Below are 23201 nucleotides of genomic sequence, written 5' to 3'. Positions count from 1 at the left end.
CTTCTTGATCAGCGTGAGCCTTTGAAAACACCGAAGACTTAGCCAGGTTTTTTTTGGGATAGTTGGTGTTGTAGGTAATGTTTGTGTAGGTTCATGTAAAGTGATTGATAGGTAGGTCGATTAGTTGGTGAATGGGTTGTTCAAGTAATAGGTCGGTGGGTGCGGATTACAAAGATAAGTGTGGGGATTGGTTGGAGTGGGTGAATGATGGTCATGTTGATTGGCGAGTAGGTGTGGTTTTGGTGTAATTGTTTAATGTGTATGTATTAGGTGTGAGTATGAGGATGGATCGTGTGTGGGTGTGGTATAATGGTTTAAGTGTATGTGTATATATGTGTATGTGTATATATATTGACATTTGATGTCAAGTTCTTAACCCCAGTTCAGCGGGAACATGGTTATCAAGGCTAACTATGACCAAGAGAGAACACCAAAAAGAGAAATAACAGCTAAGTGGGGTACAACATTAAGCCAAACTAACTGGAGTCCATTCCTCCTCGGTCATCCCGAGGCGAACAATTTCAACATCATGCCTAAGACCTGCTCTAAATAGAATATTATTAATATATTATGAATATATTAAACGTGTTTTAAACGAATGTATAGATTTGAATATATTAACGTATGAATTTCATAATTTCACAATAATATAATGAATTTCATTTGTACTGATTGTTCTTTAGCACTCGGCTGCCATAGCAACAAACACAGCCAATAAGAAGCCGACATTTGCAATTGGAATTCAAAAATAAATTACATATTTGAATAAATTTCATTACACTTTTAATAGATACTATTAAGGCGTTTTTTAATAGGCTTTAATAAAATTCTGTCTTAGTTTTCCTTGTTTGATTTTTCCATTCAAATACATCACTAGTCGAGCGAAAGCCCCATTGAGCTTTGCTTAGTTTTGTCCCATTGTGAACACATGACAATTTAGTTTCTATGGCAACTAAAGAACAAAAATGAGATCGTTTTTCCGAAGTTCAGAAGAAGACTTGTAAGGTTTTCGTGGCGCATAGGATTGTGGGTTGAAGTGTTTGGTTTCACTTTGCGTCATTTCCTGTCTTGTGCAGAATGTTCATCAGAAGAATCACAAGTTCGATGGAATTTTTTCTGAGTGAAAGCACAAGGGGATCAGTGTTTGACCACTATTCCGAGCAGATAACGATAACTATGAGATTCAAAGACTTTTATCAGCTGATTGATGTTTCGTTATGTTGTCTCCCACAATCCTTTGCGCCACGAGCTCCTTTCCAGTCTTTCTTTGAGTTCAGAAAAGCAAATTGTAAAATCTGAGAGTCGATGATTCCAACCTAGAGAAACACCTCAATTATGCGTTAATTTCTTGGAGTTATTACACCTTAGAGGCAAGTAATGTTAGGCAAAGTAAGGATAAGTTCGAAAAGGATTGTTCTTTTCTCTGCTACCTTTCGATTTCATTAGTAATAAGCTTTCTGCTTTGCTTTCATTGGGATTGTCTAACATAAAGGCTTCCTCTGTTAATTTTATCTGTTTGCAACAGAACGGGTTACCTGTGGAGATTTGCCTGTGATTCTATATCATAATGGATTTTATTACACTCTTCGAGCCCTGTCCTTCTTACTACACACGCTCGACGAAATGCAGGCCCTGTGCTGATTTCTTCGAGGTGCTCTAGAGATCACAATAATTTAAAAAGCTCTGTGTAGAGATATATTAGCCTGGAGTTGAAGAACGCGTTGCATCACGGGACTATTTTAAGGGACGCTTTAATACTTATATGGCGTCTTTTTCGATTGATGGTAGTGAAAAGTAATAGAAAACTTATATAATCGTGTTAATTTTAAAATTTACTTCGTTTCTTGAGGCAACACAGCCCTATAATGCAACATATTCCTACATCTCAGGAACGGCCAATTCGCGCTTGCTAATAGAGGCTTTGCACCATCACGGCGTGATAGCAGCCATGACACGACGCAGGAACAATTGAATCTTTTCTAATCTGATTTACATGAGAAAGAATTCAATTTGCCTCCTGTCATAGTGTCTATGTCCTGCATAGCCTCTATTGTCCGTTACTGACTTATATTATAAAAGAAATGTTTGAACCAAACTAAAACACCAATGGAACCTCTCTATTCTCTCTCTCTCTCTCTCTCTCTCTTCACTGTAGCTAACACGAATATACACAACGTTTATAGATGTATTATAAAGAATTTAAAAAATCCCCATAAAGAAATAACGAAAATACTTATATAATTAGAAAAAAATATAATTTCAATATCCTAAGAAAAATGTCTAGGCAGACTTAATATCAGAATAGGAATAATCTGAGTTATTAAAAATTATGTCTAATGAAAAACACCGACCAACTATCGTGAAGTCAGAGTGGAGAATTCAAGGTGAAAGAAAGATAAAGAAAGGATGGATAAAAGAAGGGGATGAAGGAAACACTGCACGAGCAATCAAGCAAGCACACTGCCAGGCATCCCAGCCACTTTTTAGACAAATTTGATAGGAAATATAGGCTGTGCAAGTTCTAAATATAGGAAAATATAGGATTTTTTCCCAAAAATATATGCACTTTATAGGAGCTAAGATAGCTTTTCGGTGGCGTAACCAGGGATCGGCCATAAAAAAAACCAGAACCAAAAAAAAAAAAAAAGGGGTGGCCATTTTATTTCCTTCGCCAAATATGCTAAACAGTGTAAAATATAAATGAATCACTCAGCAGTCGTCCTATTTATAGGAAATATAGGAGGTTTTCTTTAAATATAGGCTCTTTATAGGATCCTATACAAATTATAGGAAATATAGGATATATAGGAGGTCTGGGATGCCTGCACTGCACAAACAAGCAAGCAAGCAAGTAAGCAAGCAAGCACACAAGGAAGCAGGGAAGCAAGCAAACAAGCAAGCACACAAGCAAGCAGGGAAGCAAGCAAGCAGGTAAAGAAGGAAGGAAAAAAGGTGGAAAGGCCAAAAAAACGAAACAAAGCGAAATCTCCTGTCACTTGTATTCACACCAGAATCTCAGAACCTCACTTAAACTTCTCCATTGACTCTACTCAACAAGATTGTTCAGCACCATAACATCCCAACGAAACAGCATTCCACAATAATTAACCAACATTACACATCCAATTCTCGATTTTCTTGACAACTTTTCAATGAAGAACAACAACATAGTACTAAGAATTTTTTTGATACGAATTTCTGTGCTTAACTTTTTAAAACAAAAATATATGGGGATTTCTTTGTAAAGTTTAAATGCTCTTTGAACTTTAAAACTCGTTTCCATGGAAACATGACTATATGACTATATATGGATAACGCTTCGCTCCAGAAGAAGCAAATCAAAGCGCGCGGGGGGGGGGGGGGGGGGGGGGACAAGAATCTTTCTGCCGCTCATAATATCTTAGTTCATCTTTGCTTATATTTATTTTAACTTATTTACGTAAGCCTTGATATTTTACATAACCCTACCCTTTCTTCGAAGCATTCATCATTAACTATTTAAGAGCTTGATGACATTTGTCACGACTGATCTTCAACTTGTGTGGACTTTTCTTTACAACACACAATATCACGAAATTAGTCACGCAATGACACAAGTAGAGACAACAGTCACGTTGTTGAATTAGTACCTTCATTCTCAATAAGGTTACCTGGAGCTTGCTTCAGGACTCGACCCATCTCGCAAGACCTCTGTTAACCAACTCTCTGTTAATCATAATTGTCTGGAAAATAAAAAGCAAGGAGATCAACAAAGCTATAGACCCCTTGAATTGATTTCCTAGAGGAATGGTTCGGGGGGGGGGGGGGGGGGGGGGGCTTTTTTTCTCATGCAAAAAAACTATTTTTTGTGGCTCCCAGAACAATTCCTCTCGAGAATCTATACAGCTACATGGCCTTCCTCTGAGTATTATTATTGTTTTAGTAATACTCGAGGAGATGGGTTAGAGTGGATATGAATGAAGAAAATATTCGAGGTGATACACCTCACCAAAGCCGATAAATAACAACAACAGCAATAACTACAGCAGCAATAACAGCAGAAACAACATCACCAGGACCTCGTATTTGCAAAAGAAACAAGACCCAATCCTTTCGTAAAGTCAGTTGGCCATTTAAAATCGAGCAAGGGATTGGGGCAAGTTAATAAGTTTGAAACTCAACACTCGCCAATCAACATGGCGGCTATGACGTCATCCGCATCCCAACAATATAATTTCCAGTCAAAGACGAGTTTACCTGTTGTCCTTGAACCAGGTAGAGCTCAAGACAGGGTAGCTGGTTACGATGTCCTATAATACGAGCTGTTAGCACAGAATTCATGGTCAAGTCCTCCAAGACAGCAGATGCAACTAACGAAAAACTTTCCCCTGTGAAAACAGATGTACGACATATCATACTTCATGAACTACCAGGGGGTAAGGGGTAGGGGCATAAGCTGTTGACAATCTTGTTATTTTCGTGATTGTCAAGTGCATGGTTAGTCATTGGACATTGGATCGACACACAGGGTTTCGAGTCCTCGTCCAGTCCATTGTGTCATGTAAACTGACGATTTACACGGTCTTTTACCCACAACTGTGTAGTACAACATGCTTACGCAGTTTCAGCTGCCATTTACAATCGTAAGCAAGTTGTACGGTCGATTTACACGAAGCAATACGTGTTGTCAACATTTTGTAGGTGACAGCTGTGAGGACAAAACGTACGTGTAAATCGGTCTTAAGCAGGTATAAGATGCTGCTTGACTTTCAAAACACTTCTCTCCACCCAGGTGGAAATTGGGGTAGAAAGCTACTTGGAGGACGTATCTTTAAAATGGTCCTCTATATTTGATAATACTTCAGTATAAAATTCAATACTTTTTTGCTAAAAGTCCGTGGAATAACCCATTTGTATTGTACCGTTATGTACTATAACTACCAGAATCCTTTGCACAATTTGTCTTCTTCGATAGCAATATTCTCGTGAGGAAATAAGAATTTCAATAAGAAAGAAAGTTTGCATGGCATTTTCATTGGTAGTGGTAGTATAGTAAAATGACGCCATCCACCAAACGGTCTGTTATGCATGGATTCAAGTTCTTTATCGACCAAACAAGCCGGGGTTTCGTAGTTAATCGCGGTCGAACAAAGTCATTGTGATAAAGTACATAGTTCAAAATATCATGATCAAGAACTCGGAACCTCTTGTAACCTCTTCCGCCTCTTTTGCAATCTTAGGCGTTTTGATCGCCCCTTTCCCCTTTAGATGCGTTCATTATCCGATAAACACGAGATTTTGAGAAAAGATTTTAACTTTTCTTAAGTAAAACATCAAAACAAGGTCGAGAGAATCGTTTTCAAAATCTGTTTGTGTGTTGCAGAAGGGCGGTATGATCAGCTTAGCAAACGCTTCGATTAACGCCTAATAAAACACTACTGTCGAAGGCAAAACTCCAGGAGAGAAAACTAGATCGTTTCGCTATGTTTTGGTATAATTTTTCCGTGTTTTTCAATATGACCAATCGCTGAATCAGTAAACGATAAACTACAAAGATCAGACACGTGACTCTAACCTCCTTAAACCAAGCAGTTGTGTCAAAATGAAACCCAAAAATGGAAAGAGCTCCTCGATATTAGCAACAAGGCCAAGTTTAAGCTGATAATATACACCTATTTCAGAAATCGTTGTCGCACCAAAAGCCTCAAGCAACAAGCCAAGACCTCAGAGAACGCCGGTACTGTTAGCTGTAATTAGTTTATTCATGGTGCATTTTCATTTATTGACTTCACAAATTGCTCCAAGCAAGGCTGCTTGAGATGATAATTAGTGTAGAGCTATAGCCACTTGCATGAACCATGAATAAATCAATTATAACTAAAAGTACCGACGTTCTCTGGAGCCTTGGCTTGTTACTTGAGGCTCTTGGTGCGACAACGATTTTCGAATTAGGTGTATATATGTAATACACAGTTTAGTTAGGTTATGGGTAGGTAATTCTTTTTCCTCTTATACAATATTTTGTGAAATAATCATATTAATGGGCCAGCCTGAAAAAAGTTTTACTTTGTCTGTAACTTGTCTGTAAAAAGTTCCTATTTTTACTGAGTGTGGAATAGAGGAGAAATGGCATGAAAATGACAAACATTTTACTTTGGATTTGTATGGGGAAACTCGCTGAAAGTCAAGAACTGTCCAACACATTTCCCACACAAATCCTAATAGAAAATTTGATTTCATTTTCAATGCCATTTCTCTCTCATTTTACATTTTGAGATGAGCCGACTTTAAGGGAATGGTCAGTGATCACGTTATCATTCAGCGCAGCGTGGACTAGTAACAAGTCACGTTCGTACCTTGAGCCAGCAGTCTAAGCCAAGTAAAATAAAGTTTGTGAACTCACCGTTCAGCGGTGCCACGTTGGCCAAGTAACATTCGACAGCTTGGAAGGGCAAAAAGCTGAGAAAATCCGACCTGGAAATAAAAACAAACAAAACCGTAAAAATAAATTATGACATCGCAAATCACATAGACAAACGAGAGCTTGACGCAAGTGATCGGATAAAAAAGGGTTTTAATTTTGAATTTGTTTCAGCGTTTTTCATCAAAAAGTGACGACGTAAAGGGTATTCATTTCGAGTGCGCGTAGGAAAGCTGTCCTCTGAGTTATTTGAACAGAGGGCTGGAAAAGATTAATGCGAGAATAATTACTGAATTAGGCCACTAATGAAAATACGGTACATAAGAGAGCAAGTTCAGAGTCGGGTCTCTCGATGCTTAACCGATGATAAAACTAAGCATCTATTAATTTATTTTTCTTTGTCAATTTGTTTACCAGGGCTCACAACAGCGACCTTTCAACGTCGGTCGAATTCAACTGAGATGAAAAATATAAAATTATCACAAGTGCCAATCGTATAATGAAAAGCCAAGTGACTTTTACCTGAAAAAAATATTCGTGTTGCTACGTAATGAATTTCTTAGCTTAAGAATTTATAATTTTTTACATTTGTTGTTTTATTTTATTATTTTATTTATTATTTATTTTCTTGTTTAGAATTTAGAATTTATTTAGAATCCTGTTTTTCTCTTGTTGTAATTCTTGTTTTCAGTCTCTGACTCCTTATCACGAAGAACTCACAAAACTTTTGAAACGGTTCTCAGGAAAACGAAGAACTTCGTTGACAGGAAAAAGAAAAGCCTCCAAGAAGAAATATATGAATGAAATGGAAATAAGAATAAGACGCGTAATGACTACCGATAATGGAAGGGAAGTTTCCAATATTCTGGTGTAATGTTTCGTTGTTCACTGTTCAAATTTCGCTACTGCAACGGTACAAGGAGGCGTAATTATTTGCCAATTTCATAGTTTTCCGATGTCGTAAGCTTAGGAACAACTCTGGTTTTACAAGAACGTGCACAAGTGGAAGTCGAAAAATAAAAAGGGCTTGCAATTAGTGTTTCATATGGCTGGTGAAATTGAATTAGGTGAATATAATTATCAGATTAGTACATCTGGTAAAGAGGTGTACAATTGAACACGATATCAACTGTAGAGCACGTTGAAACCGTGTGTCATTGTGACACCTCCGCGAAATGACGTAAGTACTCTTGAGTGTGAGTGGGGAGAATGGGGTCGAGGAATCGAAGATTTGTTTTAGCGATGATGCAACTTACGGTACAGGTGACGTGCAAAACAACAAACAAACAAATAAACAAAACTAAAAAAAAAGAAAAGAAAAAGAAAACGAAAAAAATAGATTTCCGACACTAACTAGAAATTTGAAACATCCAGACTGGCCGCAAAACTTTACCCAAAACATTTCACTTTTAATTTCAGATCTCATTTTTAGTTTTTAAAAGATAAATAAGGCCAAATATAATGAACTTTTAAAATCTTGCATCTCATTCGATATCCTGCATCTCATTATCTATTTGCATAATTGTATTCTACTACCTTTCTGCAATATATATATATGGTGCAACACGTGGTCAGTCAGTCTATGTTTTACCAAAATTCTGTTTAAATGCCCACCATGACAATATTCAATGCGGCACAACACGGCTGGGACTAGATATATTGACGTTAAAAGCTTAAACTTATATATTTAGTACAGCCATTTTTGCAAATGCTACATCTAAATTAAACAAATACTAATATTCGTATATAAATTTAAAACTGAAAAGTTCGATTGTTAATTGTATTGAAAAAAGGCGAATTCATAAAATATAAGCGACAACTTAAAAAAAAAATTGAAAATTTAAATATAAGATATATTAGAAAAAAATGTCTGCGCTTATCTAGATTTTTTGGTTTTAAATATCTACGATTATATCTCAGTTCTTTTCGTATTAAATTTCTTAAGTTAATTCTAAAATCCGCTGAGATTTCCAAACCATAGCTTTAACTTTATTTGCATTTTTTTTTTTTTAAACTCTAAGGTGCTTTCCTTCGCTGCAAAAATAATAGTCAGTTTACATTTTTTGAAAGATTGGATTCATTGACGCACAAGGGTAAAAGTGCTTGATATTCTTCTCCTTTACGTTAAATGAGCGAAAACAATATCGCTCGATTTTCACTTTAAGCTAAGTGTAGAACATTCGGAATTTGAATTCGAGCATACAATTGCAGAAAGATGACATGAACTTCTGGTATACGTATTGCATACGTAAGTTAAAAGCTTACCGCTCATATTAACAAAGCAATCGGACTAGAAGAAATTTGCTTTTTCATGTTTTGTTTGTGATTGAGAATTACTGCTCATAACTTAGATTAGCCATGGTCTTGGAGTTCTAACTTCAAATCCTCTCTCTTTTTTATCCACGAATACTAGAGAGCTACTAATTGGAAGGAGGACAGAAACAAGAGCAATACAAAGCAAGCCTTCATGTAGGATTCTTTGAACAAGAGCACTCGAGGATTCGAACATATTACTTTCAAAGAACTTCCTTGATCTCATGCTAAATGCAAAAGTTGGATTCGGCGATTCAATGTGAATTTGGCTTAGTCAAAACAGATGAAAAGATATAGCAAATAAGCCTCTGATCGATAGATAAATTATCGAATAATCAAATCAGATTATTATAGCAGATAGAAGACGCTTGCATTACATTTAGTTCCCGCAAAGTCGACTGCAACCTGAGATCGTGAACAAACTTAACGAAGGTAAACGAACGAAGGTATCCCGCACTCGAACTAGATCCATCGCCGGAAAGGAAAAATGCATATACTATGCGAGCAGAGGAAAATTTTATCACAAGAATCACAAAATAAAAGAAGAACCTTGCGATATCTTTTTCCGCTGTAAAAGGTAAGATGAGCACCAAGTTTCCTTCCACAAAGCCACTTTAGGAAAACCGAAAGTTTGCATCTCAAAATCTTTGCTCAAGAAATATTGTACAAACCGCGCGCCTTGATTTCATTTTCAGGTTGCTCTTGTAAATAGCTGATTTATTAACAATCAAAAGTAAATACAGAAACGCTCACCTTAGTTGTCGGAGCGACGAAGCAGCAATTCTCCCATATCCTCCATAATCTAGATATTTAACCTGAACTTCGTCTCCATTTCCAGTGGGACCAAAAACCTGAGCCCTGTACCAGCCATCGTAGGTGAAGGCAGGAGCAGCACAATATGAGCCCACAATTATTGGATGTGGAAGAGGCATAGTTAGAGGCATTGCAGCTCCTTGGCCGTAACACTCCTGCATTGTCTGGTGAAGCTGTTGTAACTGTGCTTGTACACCATCGTTATGCAGCTGGATAAAGAAATGGTTTGCATCCAACACGCTCGTAACGACGACATTAAAGTTGGCCATGTTTGGAAGAACAGTCTGGACGTAAGGCACAGGAGTGGCAATCGCCATGGGAGTGACTATCGGAGTGACTATCGGTGCTGCTTGTGCCGATGCAGCATTTATACGGTTTAAGGGCACGGCTGGGAACTTGTCATGAATGGCGTCCAAAGCTGACTTAATCTGTGAGCATTCCCCTAAGATAGAAATGATTCGGTGGGTAGAAACCTCACCAGGAGATTGAGGAATCAGTCGTATTTTTGCACCAGAGTTGTCAGATATTACTTTGACGTTCTTCCCCTTGCGACCGATGAGACGACCACAAAGAATCTGTGGAAACTCCACCTCCCAGACCAACTTTTCTGTGTCACCAACCTCTGAGCTGCTAATGTCAAATGGAGTTTCTGCATAGCTAGACAACGCTACGCTATCGCCACTGCATTCGCTCAATGTTTCTTCCCCAAACCAGTAATCTTTCAACTCGAAGGAAGGCTGTTTCGTGAGTTCAACCCCCGAATCGATAGTACTCCAGGAACTCTTCTTACTTTCGCGTCTATCACGTGTGATTTTAGTATCTGAACTAGTTGTGTCTGTTTGTTTGGAGTCGTCATTTTCAAACGGATGAGAATCGTCGTCTTCTGTCATCTGTTCACCATTGTTTGGGGTCGTATCGACCTCGTCTTCCTCATGTTCTTCTTGCTCGAGTCTCTCAGAGTTAACAGAGCCATTTTCGTCATTGTCGTCTTGAGAAAATTGAGATTCATTCAAGTCTTTTTCATCACCTTCTTCTTCCTTTAGTGTTTCGTTATTGCTAGTCTCATTTTCGTCCTCTAAGTTTGGCTTTTGGTTTGTCTTGATAGAAGGAATATCTATATCTTTACGCCGCCATAGAAATGCTAAAACGATGGCAGAAGCAGCAACGGCAGGCAGAGCAATGGAGAGAAATATTTTTGTTCTACTTAGCATTTCATACAGTCACCTGAAAATAAAAAGACAATTTGTCAAAAATTTCCTTCTTGGGAAATTTTTTGACCATGGGTTTTTGAAATAACGACTTTTGGTCGATTTTTTTGCAAAGATTTTCAGAAATCTCCAGTCTCACATGGAGCAACGAATGGTCAAATAAGAGAGGGAATGAGTCGAGATTATAAATATAACACTGACTGGGGATTACGAAGCGAAAAATAGATACTGCTCATTTAACAACTGTTATCGGGTGTAGAGGGGCTGACGTGGGTTAAAAAAAAAAAAAAGAAATATAGGTAAAAGTAAGCATGATGAAAATATGAATACCAAAAAAAAATCATTGTTAAGACCATATAATGTCTTTGCTTGTCAACTAAACAAGATGGAGGCTAAGAGATTTAAGATTGAGCTACTCAGCTTTTACTTCTTATGTTCTACAACTTAGATTTAAAACTTTGGTTATTCTGGTGTTGCATTTGAGCATTGTCCAGTTAACGTGACCTTTTTATTGTATTAAAATAAAACTAAGATTAATGAAGGTCTCTCTATTTTCAAGGAAACGTCCGAGAACGTAGCCTCAATGACATCATCACCCGTTAAGATGACCGGCCGCCTTCACAACAACTACCCCGAATTTCAACCTCCAAAGAACAAACATAAATAGTGGAGGTAATTATTGGACACAAAAACAGATGTAGGAATTATAGCTGAGTTCGAGCTAGACGTACTGGACATGTCGATAAGAATAACAACTATTTTAACATCCGAGCATGAAGAATTTTTTGCGTTACATTTTAGAATGCAAATTTTAACTAACAGGGATTGTTTTCGTGATGTTATGTTGAGTATTTAAAAGTCGTCCATAAACTGTTTGCTTTTGGATATTTATTTCGAGAAATAAAGGAAAGGAGAGGGCCTCGTACAGCCGTAAGGTGGCTAGATTTCGAAATAAAGTAAACAACGTAAATCTTCTCCGAAGCTACTCGCCTGAATAACACATCCGTAAAATGATATAAAGTTTCTGAAATAGGAAAACTTATATGTGAGCACTATTCCAAATCTATATAGCTCCTAATAATCTCACAAAATAGATTTTCTTTTTCTAGCTTTTATAGCGAGTTATAAAACAAATCTCATAAATGCCGAATATTCGTACGAATTTACGGCTTGCAAGAGCTAAAGAAAGGGAAGTTCAAAAATGGACTCCCGTTAGAAAATCTAAAAGCATTAATTTGAAACATGGGAAAAATCATTATGTTGAATTGTTTGGCTGAATTAGACAAAAAAAGTATGATAAATATAAAGCAAAGTGGATAAAATTAGTTTTAAAATGAACTCAGCTTCGGCTCTAAGCTAACTATTTATCACAGTTACTTGGAAGAACTGACGAAGGCGTTCACTGGCAAAATGAGAAAATCCTTCCCAGAAGTTGGTGAAAATTAAAACAAAAATAAGGTTGCGGCGTCAATCAAGCAATTTTTATAGTCAAAAATCCATCGAGAATTGTACTTTCTTTTCACTCCAACAAGAAAATAGTCGTTTGAGTAAACAGTCAAAGTTTGAAAATATGGCGATAAATACGAAAGTTGTTGGGCCACCATGTTTGAAATGAGAAAATAAACACTAACAACCCGTGTGTCGACCCGAACGATAGTCGGTCCAATCTCGAACAAAATTTGTAATTTTGTCTTACATTCCTTAAAAAATACTTCCTATATATTATTGATATTGAACTGTGAACTATATTGGAAATAACTGGAAATAATTTTAGACCGACAGAAAAACGCGGTTATAATTTTTGTATTTTTTAGCTAGCATCCTAACATATTTGTACAAATATATCTACCAACTTTTGGAATAGTGCTCGCAAACCCAACACGGCTAGTTCTATCATCAAAGTGCACAAAAGGTAACTATATTTTATCATCTGTTATGTAGTTTTTCGCCCTGTATTTCTTCTAAATAACGAAGTCATTAAATTGAAAGTTGGTGATCTATGTAAGCACAAGCATAAGCAAAAAAGGCCTTAGTTTTTTACCTCTTTTCTTCGGTGATTCTCTAAAGGGATTTTCTCTGTGTAGTCCCTCCACAAAAACAAACACGCTCAAATCAAATCAGTGAGTTAGCAGTGTCCTGACATAGATCAGCTCAGAGAATGTTTCAAGAGTTCGATAAAATTGTAAGCCTTTTTTTCAATTCATGTTGGTGGTTTTCATAAGAATGACGATAGGAAACACTCCCTACACACAGTCACAACCCACTCAGTAAGTATTCAACTTCTACGCAAATGCGAGCAAATCTTTTTATCATTTGTGCCACCAATGTTCACAAATAAGGTAACTAAAAATACAGCCTAAGTATTCTGAAAACGATTGTTCCGAAACTAAGTGACTCTAGGAAAAGTCACTGACGAGGCACAGTTTGTGGGTTGACTGTCAGATCTGTAGTTCAATCACCAATGTTGTTTTATAATATCCATTCTACCCTGCTTGCAGCATTGCGGGGAAGAAAAGCCACCTCTGCTTGCAGGGTAACATATTTCGTACCACTTCTAACCAGTCTTTAGCTTTAAATGCTCTCAAAACAGAGCATTGATTGAAAAAGGCGGCGACACGCGCGACGTTGACTTTCGACTAAAGGAACTAGCAATGTTAAATAAATCAATTTTCTTATTTATCTTACTTTATACAGTATTTACCAATAATAGGATTGTTAACAGAATACTGATATGAGTAATCAAGCAAAACTGTTTTAAAATAGTTTTGCTTCATTACTTATATTAGTAAAAAAAATTCTGTATTGTTGTGAGCTTTCGCTTATGGTATTCACGACGCCCATAGTACATTTCGGGCTTAGTAATATGCAACAAAAAACGCTTCTCCAAACAAGCGATTTTGAGGCTTTTTCGCAGAAGAAACACTTCAAGTCACATAATAAACTATTAATCTTTATTTCCAGATAATGTTTTTTTTTTAATACCGACTACTTAAGAGAGATTTTAGTAGCAGAATTTGAACTTTATCGATAAACAGCCATCTCTGTACCACAGGGATCCTTAACCAGAGAAATGTTTTGAAATAGTAGCTGTTTTTCGTGGAAGATTCTTTAGTTACGACTTTAATTACACAATTCAGTGACCCTTTTAATTTTGGTTTATAATTTTCCAATTTCAAACAGTTTAGTTAACCCTGTCCAAACGTATCCGGATATTTTTTGAAAACGGAATTTCTTTGCGAATATTGGCCTCTTGATACGTCGCCCGAAAACGCAACTTTTCGAAAACGGAAATGTGTGGACGGACAAAAACGATTCGCAAAACCCTACGCGTGGAAGAGAATTATTTTTGAAAACGGAATAAAAAATCTGTATCCAAAAGTATCAGGATACCTGAGACCGTTAATCAAAGCAGCGCGCACTCGTATTTCCATTTAAAAAAAATTACAGACAAAGAGCATTTTCACGTGCTGTTCACATATCACACTTAGTTCTCTAGTAAAAAGTTCTGATTTGAATAAATTACAAGACAGTCCAACATTTTCGGTTGTCATCTACTTGCTTCTTGCTTTCGGCCCGGACAACAAAGAGAAAGAGGTTAGGGTCCCATTTGTGATGAAAGTTGGAATAATTTAAAACTATTTACCACAGTTAGGCAGCTCTACTGTCAGTTGTTCATCAAAAGTCATTCAAAAGAAAACTAGAACAACAGCTTAGAGCGAAAACTCTAGTGTATGGCTAAAATTACTGAATGATTTAAGTCTGCCATCTGTCATTTTATAGAAGAATGCAAAGAAACTAGCAAAGCAACCAGTAATTGAAGGAAGAGAAAAAACCAATGTTGACTCGAGAATTCAATGTGTTTAGAATTAGGAGCCCAGAAGGTGAGTATTGTTTACTGGCCTGTACATATCTGTACATCAAGAATCCATTTTTAAAAGTGAATAGATTTTAAGAAAGAGGACAACAACCTTTGAGCAAGGCATGTTGCAGCAGAAAAACCTTGCAATAGAACCCTTGCTTGTGATGTCAAAGGAGATCAATTTGGAGGACAAAACAAAAGAATTTCAATCTCATGAGAATTGGAAACCTATTGTTATGTCCTTCAAATTGAGCTGCATTTCCGAAGTGCCATAACCAACTACTCACTCACTTCTACTACCACTACATTCAAATTCTAAGTATATCCCCTTAACACTTCCCTGTACTATCTTGATAGTTCATCATGCCTGTGCATTGAAGGACGATTGACAGTGACCTTGCAATGATAGAGACATAAAAATAATAATTATCCAAGGTGTTAAAAAAAGTTTCTATGATTTGCAAGGTCACCTCTGTTCTGGCCACGATGCACTGACACAGTAAACTTTGAAGATGGCACAGAAAACTGTGAAGGAACTATTACACTTTCAACTCGCTGATTTTATGGAGTAAGGAATGTGTTGATTCTCTCTTGTGTTTCATGGGTTTTTCAGTTTTCTTCCTGCTGTAAGAATCAACCAGGGAGGGGATCAAACCCTGAAACAATCTTTGGGCTGATCAAAGTCAGGACACTACTAGTTCACAGATCAAACCCTGAAACAACTTCTGAGCTGATCTAAGTCAGGGCACAGCTAACTCACAGATCGAACCCTGGAACAACCTCTAGGCTGATCTAAGTCAGGGCACGGCTAACTCACAGATTAAACCCTGAAATAACCTCTGGGCTGATCTAAGTCAGGGCAAGGCTAACTCACAGATAAAACCCTGAAACAATCTCTGGGCTGATCTAAGTCAGGGCAAGGCTTACTCACAGATCGAACCCTGAAACAACCTCTGGGCTGATTTAAGTCAGGGCACGGCTAACTCACAGATTAAACCCTAAAAGCAGTGATTGGGCTACGCAATTTTGAACTTCTCAAAAGGGTGGGTTGTCTATAAAACTTTACATAAGGTGTGGGTCATTTTTCATTTCACGCATGGAAACCTAGGGGGGGGGGGATCATTTTTTTGACCTCATTTTATATTGGGCCAGCAAAAATAGAGCACCTTCAAATCCAGTTTTCCCCCTGCCCCCCTCCCCTCCCCCACCCCTTTACTTTATGACCAGTCCCTTATATTGAACGTAGCTGCATGTTTTAAATAATATGTAATTCAAATTATTCTAGATAATGGTTATTGAGTTATTAACTTTTAAATATGACTCATGCCTTGAAACTTTTAATATGTCAAGAAGGAAGACCACAAACCTGAAGAAATATTCCATATTTTATGTTGTACCAAGTAAGTCCATATGATGTATAATTATATTTATATTATAATAATATATATACACCTACTTGCAAGAACATTGTCATACGAAAATAGAACATTAGTGATTTAGTGATATAGGAATTATATTAAAAAACAAAAGAAGATCACTGAAGCTGAACTTTTTCTTTTGTCTTTTAATGTATTCCTTTCTCACTAAATTACTAATGTTCTAATATCGTATGACAACGTTCTTGCAAGTAGGTGTATATATATATTTCTGCAATCAAGTGTATAGTAATATTTTTTTTAAAGTTAGGATATCCTATAATTTCTGATATACTTTTGATATACTTGTATATATGTACAACGGGTTAAAGTTTTTGCATATGGTTGTATATATAGCCATTTGCAAAAATTATGGCCGTTTCAAATATAAATACAAGTATATTGAAAGTATATCAGGCAGTCAGACAGGGCGGGATATCTTTCTTAATATTTTTTTTAGAAAGCCCTAGTGTTAGATGACTCGAAAAAAATATAAGGGAAGATATATCCAATAATTTTTGATATAATAATAATAATAATAACTTTATTAATGTCTCTAATCTTCTAGCCGGGCACAAGTGCCCTACTAATCGGGGAGACAAAATATGCTTTTGATATACTTTTATATATATTGGATATATTGACCTATATAGATATGGATATAATAAGATATAGATATAAATATAGATATAAATATAGATATAAATATACTAAGTAAGTATATTAAAAACTTTCCCTATGACTAACTTGGATATCCAATATAATTGATTCATTTAAATGAAAACTTAAAAGGCAGAGATCTAATTTTCGGATATGTTAAATTTATATTCAATCTGAAATTCTACACCAAAGAAGAGCTAACATCTGGTCAATGGACAATGCTTGGCCAGAATTGAAACTTGTCCAGTCCAATCTTAATTGCCTTGCTGGTCATTTGTGACCTGTAAAACGAAGCCAGAAATAAAAAACTAATTTGGCCAGTCATCTTGACCAGCGATCATTTTCAGCCCCGCAAAGTTACACGTACCGGTAAATGTACGTTTTTTCACTTACTAAGAGAGGTAATATAAGGAATAATGAATGTAAAGGAAATAAAGAGATGACATTTAAAATAATACAAGTTCCTGTATAAAGAACATTAAATGAAACTTTTGATGGATTTAAAAAAAATGTTCTCAACAATTTATAAACCTTCACCTGAAATAATTATAAATTTAGACAACAAATCCTGTCTTTAAAAAAAAGGAAAAAAAAAAATCTTTAAAGAACTGCTTTTCATTTTTAAACTGGAAGTTGTTTTTTAATAAGATTGATGTAACACTTAAAAGCTCTATAGTACTTAATTAATGGAGCCAAATTTATGCTAATTTTATCAAAAGGAAGATGCTCAGAAGTTTAACAGGAAACTTGGCACGAACAATGTGATGAAGGTAAGGCATATTTCTGTACTATAATAAGTTATGACATCATGCAATAAAGCAGGGATGTTAGTCTTTTCTCTAATACTTATGAAGTTAAGTGTAGTGGTACAACATATAGGTGAACAACTGCTGAGATATGAATATCCTAATGATAAAGAAAAAACTTGACAACACTTCTGTATTATTACTGACAACTTATGTTAGAATTTTACGCTTTTAAAAACGCCTGAAAAGCTACAATTAATGGTAGAACCATTTTTCCTGCTATTGGTTCCAGTGCTTTGATAAAGACAAGTATTAAGACAAAAAAATTTTAACATTTACCTCAAAGTTAATACATTTCAATCCGGAAGCAACCTCCGAATTATATTGATCAAGCCATATTCAATTTAAGTTTTACCCATTAAGTATATATTCTGTAGTATATAGCATCAATAGGCTGGTGATCTTATTATGTGTGGGCTATTGTCTTATTGGGGGCTGAATATAATAGATAGGAATATATATATATTATATGGTGTTAACAATAAGCCAGTATATAGTTATCAGAGAGATAATAACCAAGGCCCATTGGAAGTCTTGTTCAGTTATCCCTACTTAAAGTTTTCAAAAAATCTCCCACATTTGACAAGCCTTTCTCATAGTCAAAGGATGTGGGAATTCATCCTCTTGGGATAAACTTGGAAATACATTTAGCCTTTTGAGAAAATTTCAATAGATTATATTTGGACATAATAACATGTTTTTAAGTTCAATTCTATCTTTAAATGTGATAATAGAACTGGCCTATAGTAACTGCATGTCATTTTCATAGCAATCATCTTACAAAGAGGTAGGTTTAATAGACGGATACAAGTTTTGTGAAATAAATTGTAAAATGCACTATCACTGGTATCCTAAACACCTCACATTTCTTTTAACTGGTGTTTTAAGTATAAAAAAAAAGAGAGAGAAAAAGAAGTACAAAAAACAAAGCAAAATATTGAGCCAAAAATGAAACTTTGGAGTGGTTGTTAAATGTTTCTGGACAAAACATTCCCTTTGGATTGCTTCCTCTTTTCTTTCAAGAGTCAGTTTAGTATGACTAGCAGTCACTTTTTTATTGAACTTTCTCAACATGTGTTTTATTGTTGTAAAGTACAAACACACACACACACATATATATATAAAGTAAGGCTGAGTGTAGAGCAAGCTTTATGTAATATATATATATATATAATAGTTCAAGACTCAAGACTGTATGATTAGCAAAATATACCCCAAGAAAAAGTTAAAATGGGAAAAAATGGAATAATGAAGTCAAAAGGATTGAATAATATAAAATGAGGGGGAAGTGAATGAAGAAGTTTTCTTGGAAACGAAAAAAACAACAAACGATTCAGAAAAGTTAGCTTAGAGACACATAAAAAAATCTATATTCAATTAATATAATTACCAAGGTTTTTAGGTTTAATTTTTAGGATTCAAGCTAGAGTTTAGAATTTTGGGAAAAATCGAGTGAAAAAATGGACCGGAAGCTGGACAACAGGTGATGAAATTTGCTAGGAAAGTTGGACAGGAACCATGATCTGACAATTTGTACTCAACTGAATCGAGGAATATTTAATGATAACACAGGGCATATAAAACAACACCATTAGCAAATCAATCCCCCAGAGAGATATATAGTCACCTAACATAGTTTTTAAAATTACTTGATTTATCGAAACGACAAGAAAAAAGTGTACATCCGGTTTGGAACGTTAAAAAATCTTCGGTAGAATTTCGAAATTGGGGAAAATAGTCCATTTTTATTATTAAAAAAAGATCCCGACCTTAAAGTCGTGAAGAAAAAAGAAACAAACGAAAGAGATTGATTCTGAAAGCACTTACTTGCTGGAAAACAGATCCAGTGTTTCTTTTGAAGGTTTTTTACGGAATCGTTTGAATCAATGACTCCAAACAATTTTCAAATTTGCCGGCTTTGCGTTGTGTTAGCGAGTCGCCATTCGAGCTTCTTCATTCCTTCGCCATTCGAGCTATACTGTTCTGAGTCTCGCTTGATGCACTCTCTTGAAGTAAATTATCCTTTTTCTGCTGGAACAATGTAAAAGTAGCGGGACAAATGCATTATTTTCGAGCTTTTTTGAACTAAATGTTGGGGTTTTTTTCATCCCACGTGTTGCGCGCTCTGTATTGGTTGGCAATACTATACCCATGATCCTTTGCGAGCACAGGCTTCCCACGCGTAGATGTGAAAGAGAGAAAGGCCAGTCCCACGCGCTTATATGCACACCGTCATTTAAGAAATATTCCGCGAGAAGCAAAAATCAAAATGCGCATAAATTGGTCAAACGCCCACATCTCTCAGTTAAATGGCAACCGCCACGTACTTTCTAACTTTCAACATTTCGTCTGGATTTCAATTTCAATTTCAACGATTTTTTCCCCCGTCGCCCTCGTTAATCAGCTCGGCTACGAGCGCCAGTACATGTCTTGAAAGGCATGACCGTGGCTTGCCTGACCATGGGCTTTATTAAGTCATCGGGGGTTATTTTGCAATCCAGGAAATCAAGGGAGCATTAGCTCTTCGACTCCGCGTTAGAGTAGTTTAGTAGATGATCAATCGAATTTATCGTTCGAAAACTAATCGGTTTGGTGCACGATTTGCCGGCTAGGAAAATGGCTTGCCGCCCAGGCGATAGTTTGAACGAGTAGATGGCTTTCCACGTACAATTTACACTTATTTAAGACAATCCATCTTTGAATTAGAAAAACTCATTGCTCAATTTGACCAACTTTTTCTAAAACACGAACAATATATTTATCACTATTCGATAAAACATGCGAAGAAAAATGTCCAAAAAGAAGGGAAAATATCGCTGACATCGTTGAACAGAGATAAAACTCTACAAGACCACTTATCGTTTTTCCATCTTCAAGAGCCGGCAACGAGGCTTAGAAGTGAGAGATCCGAGTTTCCAATCCCAACTCAAACGCGCAACAAAAGACTGAACTACTCTTGAATTTCAGATCTTAGTGAAATTGAGAAACATAATCCTGACAGACTAAAAGAGTTGTTAGTGAGATTCAACGATTACTACCTAAAGATACCATATATGCATGCCATTTTTTGTACATAATAGTGACTTCTTGTCACTCGTTTAATCTTAGAAAACGTTTTCGAACGGGACCTAGTTTACAATATCGTTAGTAAAAAAAAACTATTCTTCATTCGGCAAAACGTTTTGAAGTTATTTTTACTGATTCTTTCTCTGAAAGTGTACGTAATTCACGTTGAAAGTTGAATTCAAAATGCAATTCTATTAAGTTCAATACCACAAAAATAATTGGGGACTGAAAAAAGTGAAATCAAGTTTAATTGGGGACTCTTTATTTGCTGCTCTTTGGTGCCGTTTACTAGGTAAAAGTTCCATTATTAATTTAAATTGTTGATGTTCATAAAAACATGACGTTTTACAGCACTATCTATGACATTGTCATATTGCTTCACAAACTCCACCTCGTTTAATCCTTCATAAATCGTGAGTGAAACCACGCGATTCTATAGAGTGCTGCTTGCATGGCAGTCAGGCCATCGAAAAACATGTAGCTCAACATGCAAGTTCGACAAGTGCGAGTGACTCGAGTGCTTTTATTTAATATACAAGTCTAACTTGTTGAAGTGATTTGCAAGTATGATGGCGGCCATTCGCGTCAGCTCTTATTGATGTTCACTTGTGTTAATCAAAAAATTGTCATGCTTTTCTAAACTCGCGCAAAAAACCTTTGGAATTATCCTATCTTTGCAAACAACTGAAATAAAGTCGTTAGAATTCGTAATAAACCTTGTTTTGTTCAGAGCAGAGTTGTTTAGAAAATCTATTGAGGAAAGTCAGAGAATAAGATTTAAAACTAAAAAGAAAAAATATACTGAAATGCAAACCAAACAAATCGTAGTTAACCTAATAAAATATCGCCAGTGTGTTTTTTTACATTATTATTGTTGAAAGTATGGAAAAAATTGAAAATATTTAGTTGTAGTTGTAGTCCTTTTTAATACTCTTAAGGTTATTGCTCAGTTTAGATTTCTTTATTTCAAAATAAATATAAGTATATATATGGCTATTCAAGAGCTGGCTTGCATATCAAATCTATCCAACCAAGGACGTTATAAGCATTGAGTATTTTTTCGAGTTTGAAGCTCTCATTTTCGAACTTGACTAAGCTTACACCGTATGATTTAAACCAAATGAGCATCAGATAATCCGATCTATACACGTTTCTTAGCCTCTTATACTAAGATACGACGACCAATAGTGCTTAAGCAATCTCTAGATGTATTGCTGTATTTAGTACAGTATTGATAAGAGATCGCAATGATACTGTGAATATTTCGTTAGTTTTCTCGCCTGCTTCGTAGGCCTTCGAAACCCTTTTTATTATTATTATTATTATTTTTTTTAATACATCTTTAATATTAAAGAATATACTAATTTTTATACAGATTTTACATTTTTTCTGCATATTTTTTATCATATATTCATACTATATATTCAGATACTTGCCAAATTGTTCTCCTGTCATTGACTAAATAAAAATGAATGATTTCAATCAAATAAGCTTGGCAAGTGAAATAAATCGTTTGATAAATAACAGTGAGTCATTGCCCCGGCCCACTGCCCCATCCCACATAAGGCGGTAACGATTGAAATGATATTTTGCTCGATTTTTTATCCAAGTTTATAGTCAAAACCCTAGGAGTTGGTTTAAAACAAAGGCATTAACAGTTAAATGGTTTTCGGTAGTTTATCGTAACAATGTTTTGCTTATTCAGGCTTGATTAAACTTTCAAAATGCCAGGCATCATAATAAGATAATTTATAAGGTATAAATAGGGTTTGCTAATCATTCGTTTTTATTCCTTCGTTCGCTCGTACTTTATGCATTCCCACTCAAACAATGACTCATATTCATCTCTGACATTCGTTCTTTCGATCTTTCGTTCGTTTTAAAAAAACTATATTCATTTATTCAATATTGATATAATCCATTACTTCCGCCTAATTCACTCGTTGATTCATTGGTCTTTTTTTCTTTCCGTTCATTCATTAAGTATAGATAAGCATCCTAATATATAGTCCATTACTTTTATTCTTCATTTATCCTGCACCGACCAGATAGTAGAGGTGTAACATGCAGCACTAATATCGAAGACTCACATTGCATGATGTCGTCGTACAAAGAATGCAAACAAATTACGTTTCTTCCCGCACGCGTTTGTTATATCAGCTTGAGCTACACATACGATCGATGCCGTACTTAGAAGTGAAACACTAACGAATGAATACTAATATACGTCCGAAAGGGGATATCCGAAGTGTTGCATTGATTTCTACGTAAGCACGGAGAGGAAAAACTAATTAACCGGGATAAAACTCTCATGAGAAGCACAGGAGAGAATCAACCAACAACTCTACTCACATATGATAATAACCTTTAAAAATCCCGACCTATCTTATCGATGAGCCTTGAAAAAGCCTTGGCCTGATCTAGGTCAGGGCAAGACTAGCTCCCTGGCAGATCGAGCTCTAAAACAACCTCTAGGCTGATCTAAGTCCGGGCACGGCTAACTCACAGATCGAACCCTAAAACAACCTCTGGGCTGATCTAAGTCAGGGCATGTATGGCTAATGGATTAGCGCGATATATATAGGATTTGCCGAGGGAGCAAAACCTTAGGCTAGAGATCAAATCCACTAACTACGCCAGCGATCTAGAGGCCGCATTAGG

General features: G+C 36.0%; 1 protein-coding gene across 1 annotated transcript; it reads right to left on the bottom strand.

Moving 5' to 3' along the window:
- Window positions 1–3370: 3370 nt before the first annotated feature.
- LOC116288936 (A-kinase anchor protein 1, mitochondrial) lies at window positions 3371–19574 on the bottom strand. The gene is made up of 5 exons (XM_031695801.2): window positions 19302–19574; window positions 9467–10750; window positions 6383–6453; window positions 4237–4367; window positions 3371–3722 (listed from the first exon to the last, which is right to left on the bottom strand). Exons 2-5 carry the CDS (start codon window positions 10735–10737, stop codon window positions 3663–3665), a joined length of 1533 nt encoding a protein of 510 aa, XP_031551661.1. The 5' UTR covers window positions 10738–10750; window positions 19302–19574; the 3' UTR covers window positions 3371–3662.
- Window positions 19575–23201: the final 3627 nt, after the last annotated feature.

This window comes from Actinia tenebrosa, unplaced genomic scaffold, assembly GCF_029948245.1.
Source record: "Actinia tenebrosa isolate PJP-AT-01 unplaced genomic scaffold, QUT_ActTen_1.0 PGA_scaffold1__47_contigs__length_23844297, whole genome shotgun sequence".
NCBI lineage: Eukaryota > Metazoa > Cnidaria > Anthozoa > Actiniaria > Actiniidae > Actinia > Actinia tenebrosa.
The sequence above is the reverse complement of the archived record's forward strand: the minus strand, read 5'-3'. Positions and strand labels throughout refer to the sequence as shown.

Bases quoted from the DNA above. Each gene is read 5' to 3' on its own strand.
- LOC116288936 (XM_031695801.2), bottom strand. From the start codon at position 10,737: ATGCTAAGTAGAACAAAAATATTTCTCTCCATTGCTCTGCCTGCCGTT. The intron at 6,454-9,466 runs GTGAGCGTTTCT...TTTTATTTCCAG, and splicing joins TCGTCGCTCCGACAACTAAG to GTCGGATTTTCTCAGCTTTT. The intron at 3,723-4,236 runs GTAAACTCGTCT...TTTATTTTCCAG, and splicing joins ACCTGGTTCAAGGACAACAG to ACAATTATGATTAACAGAGA.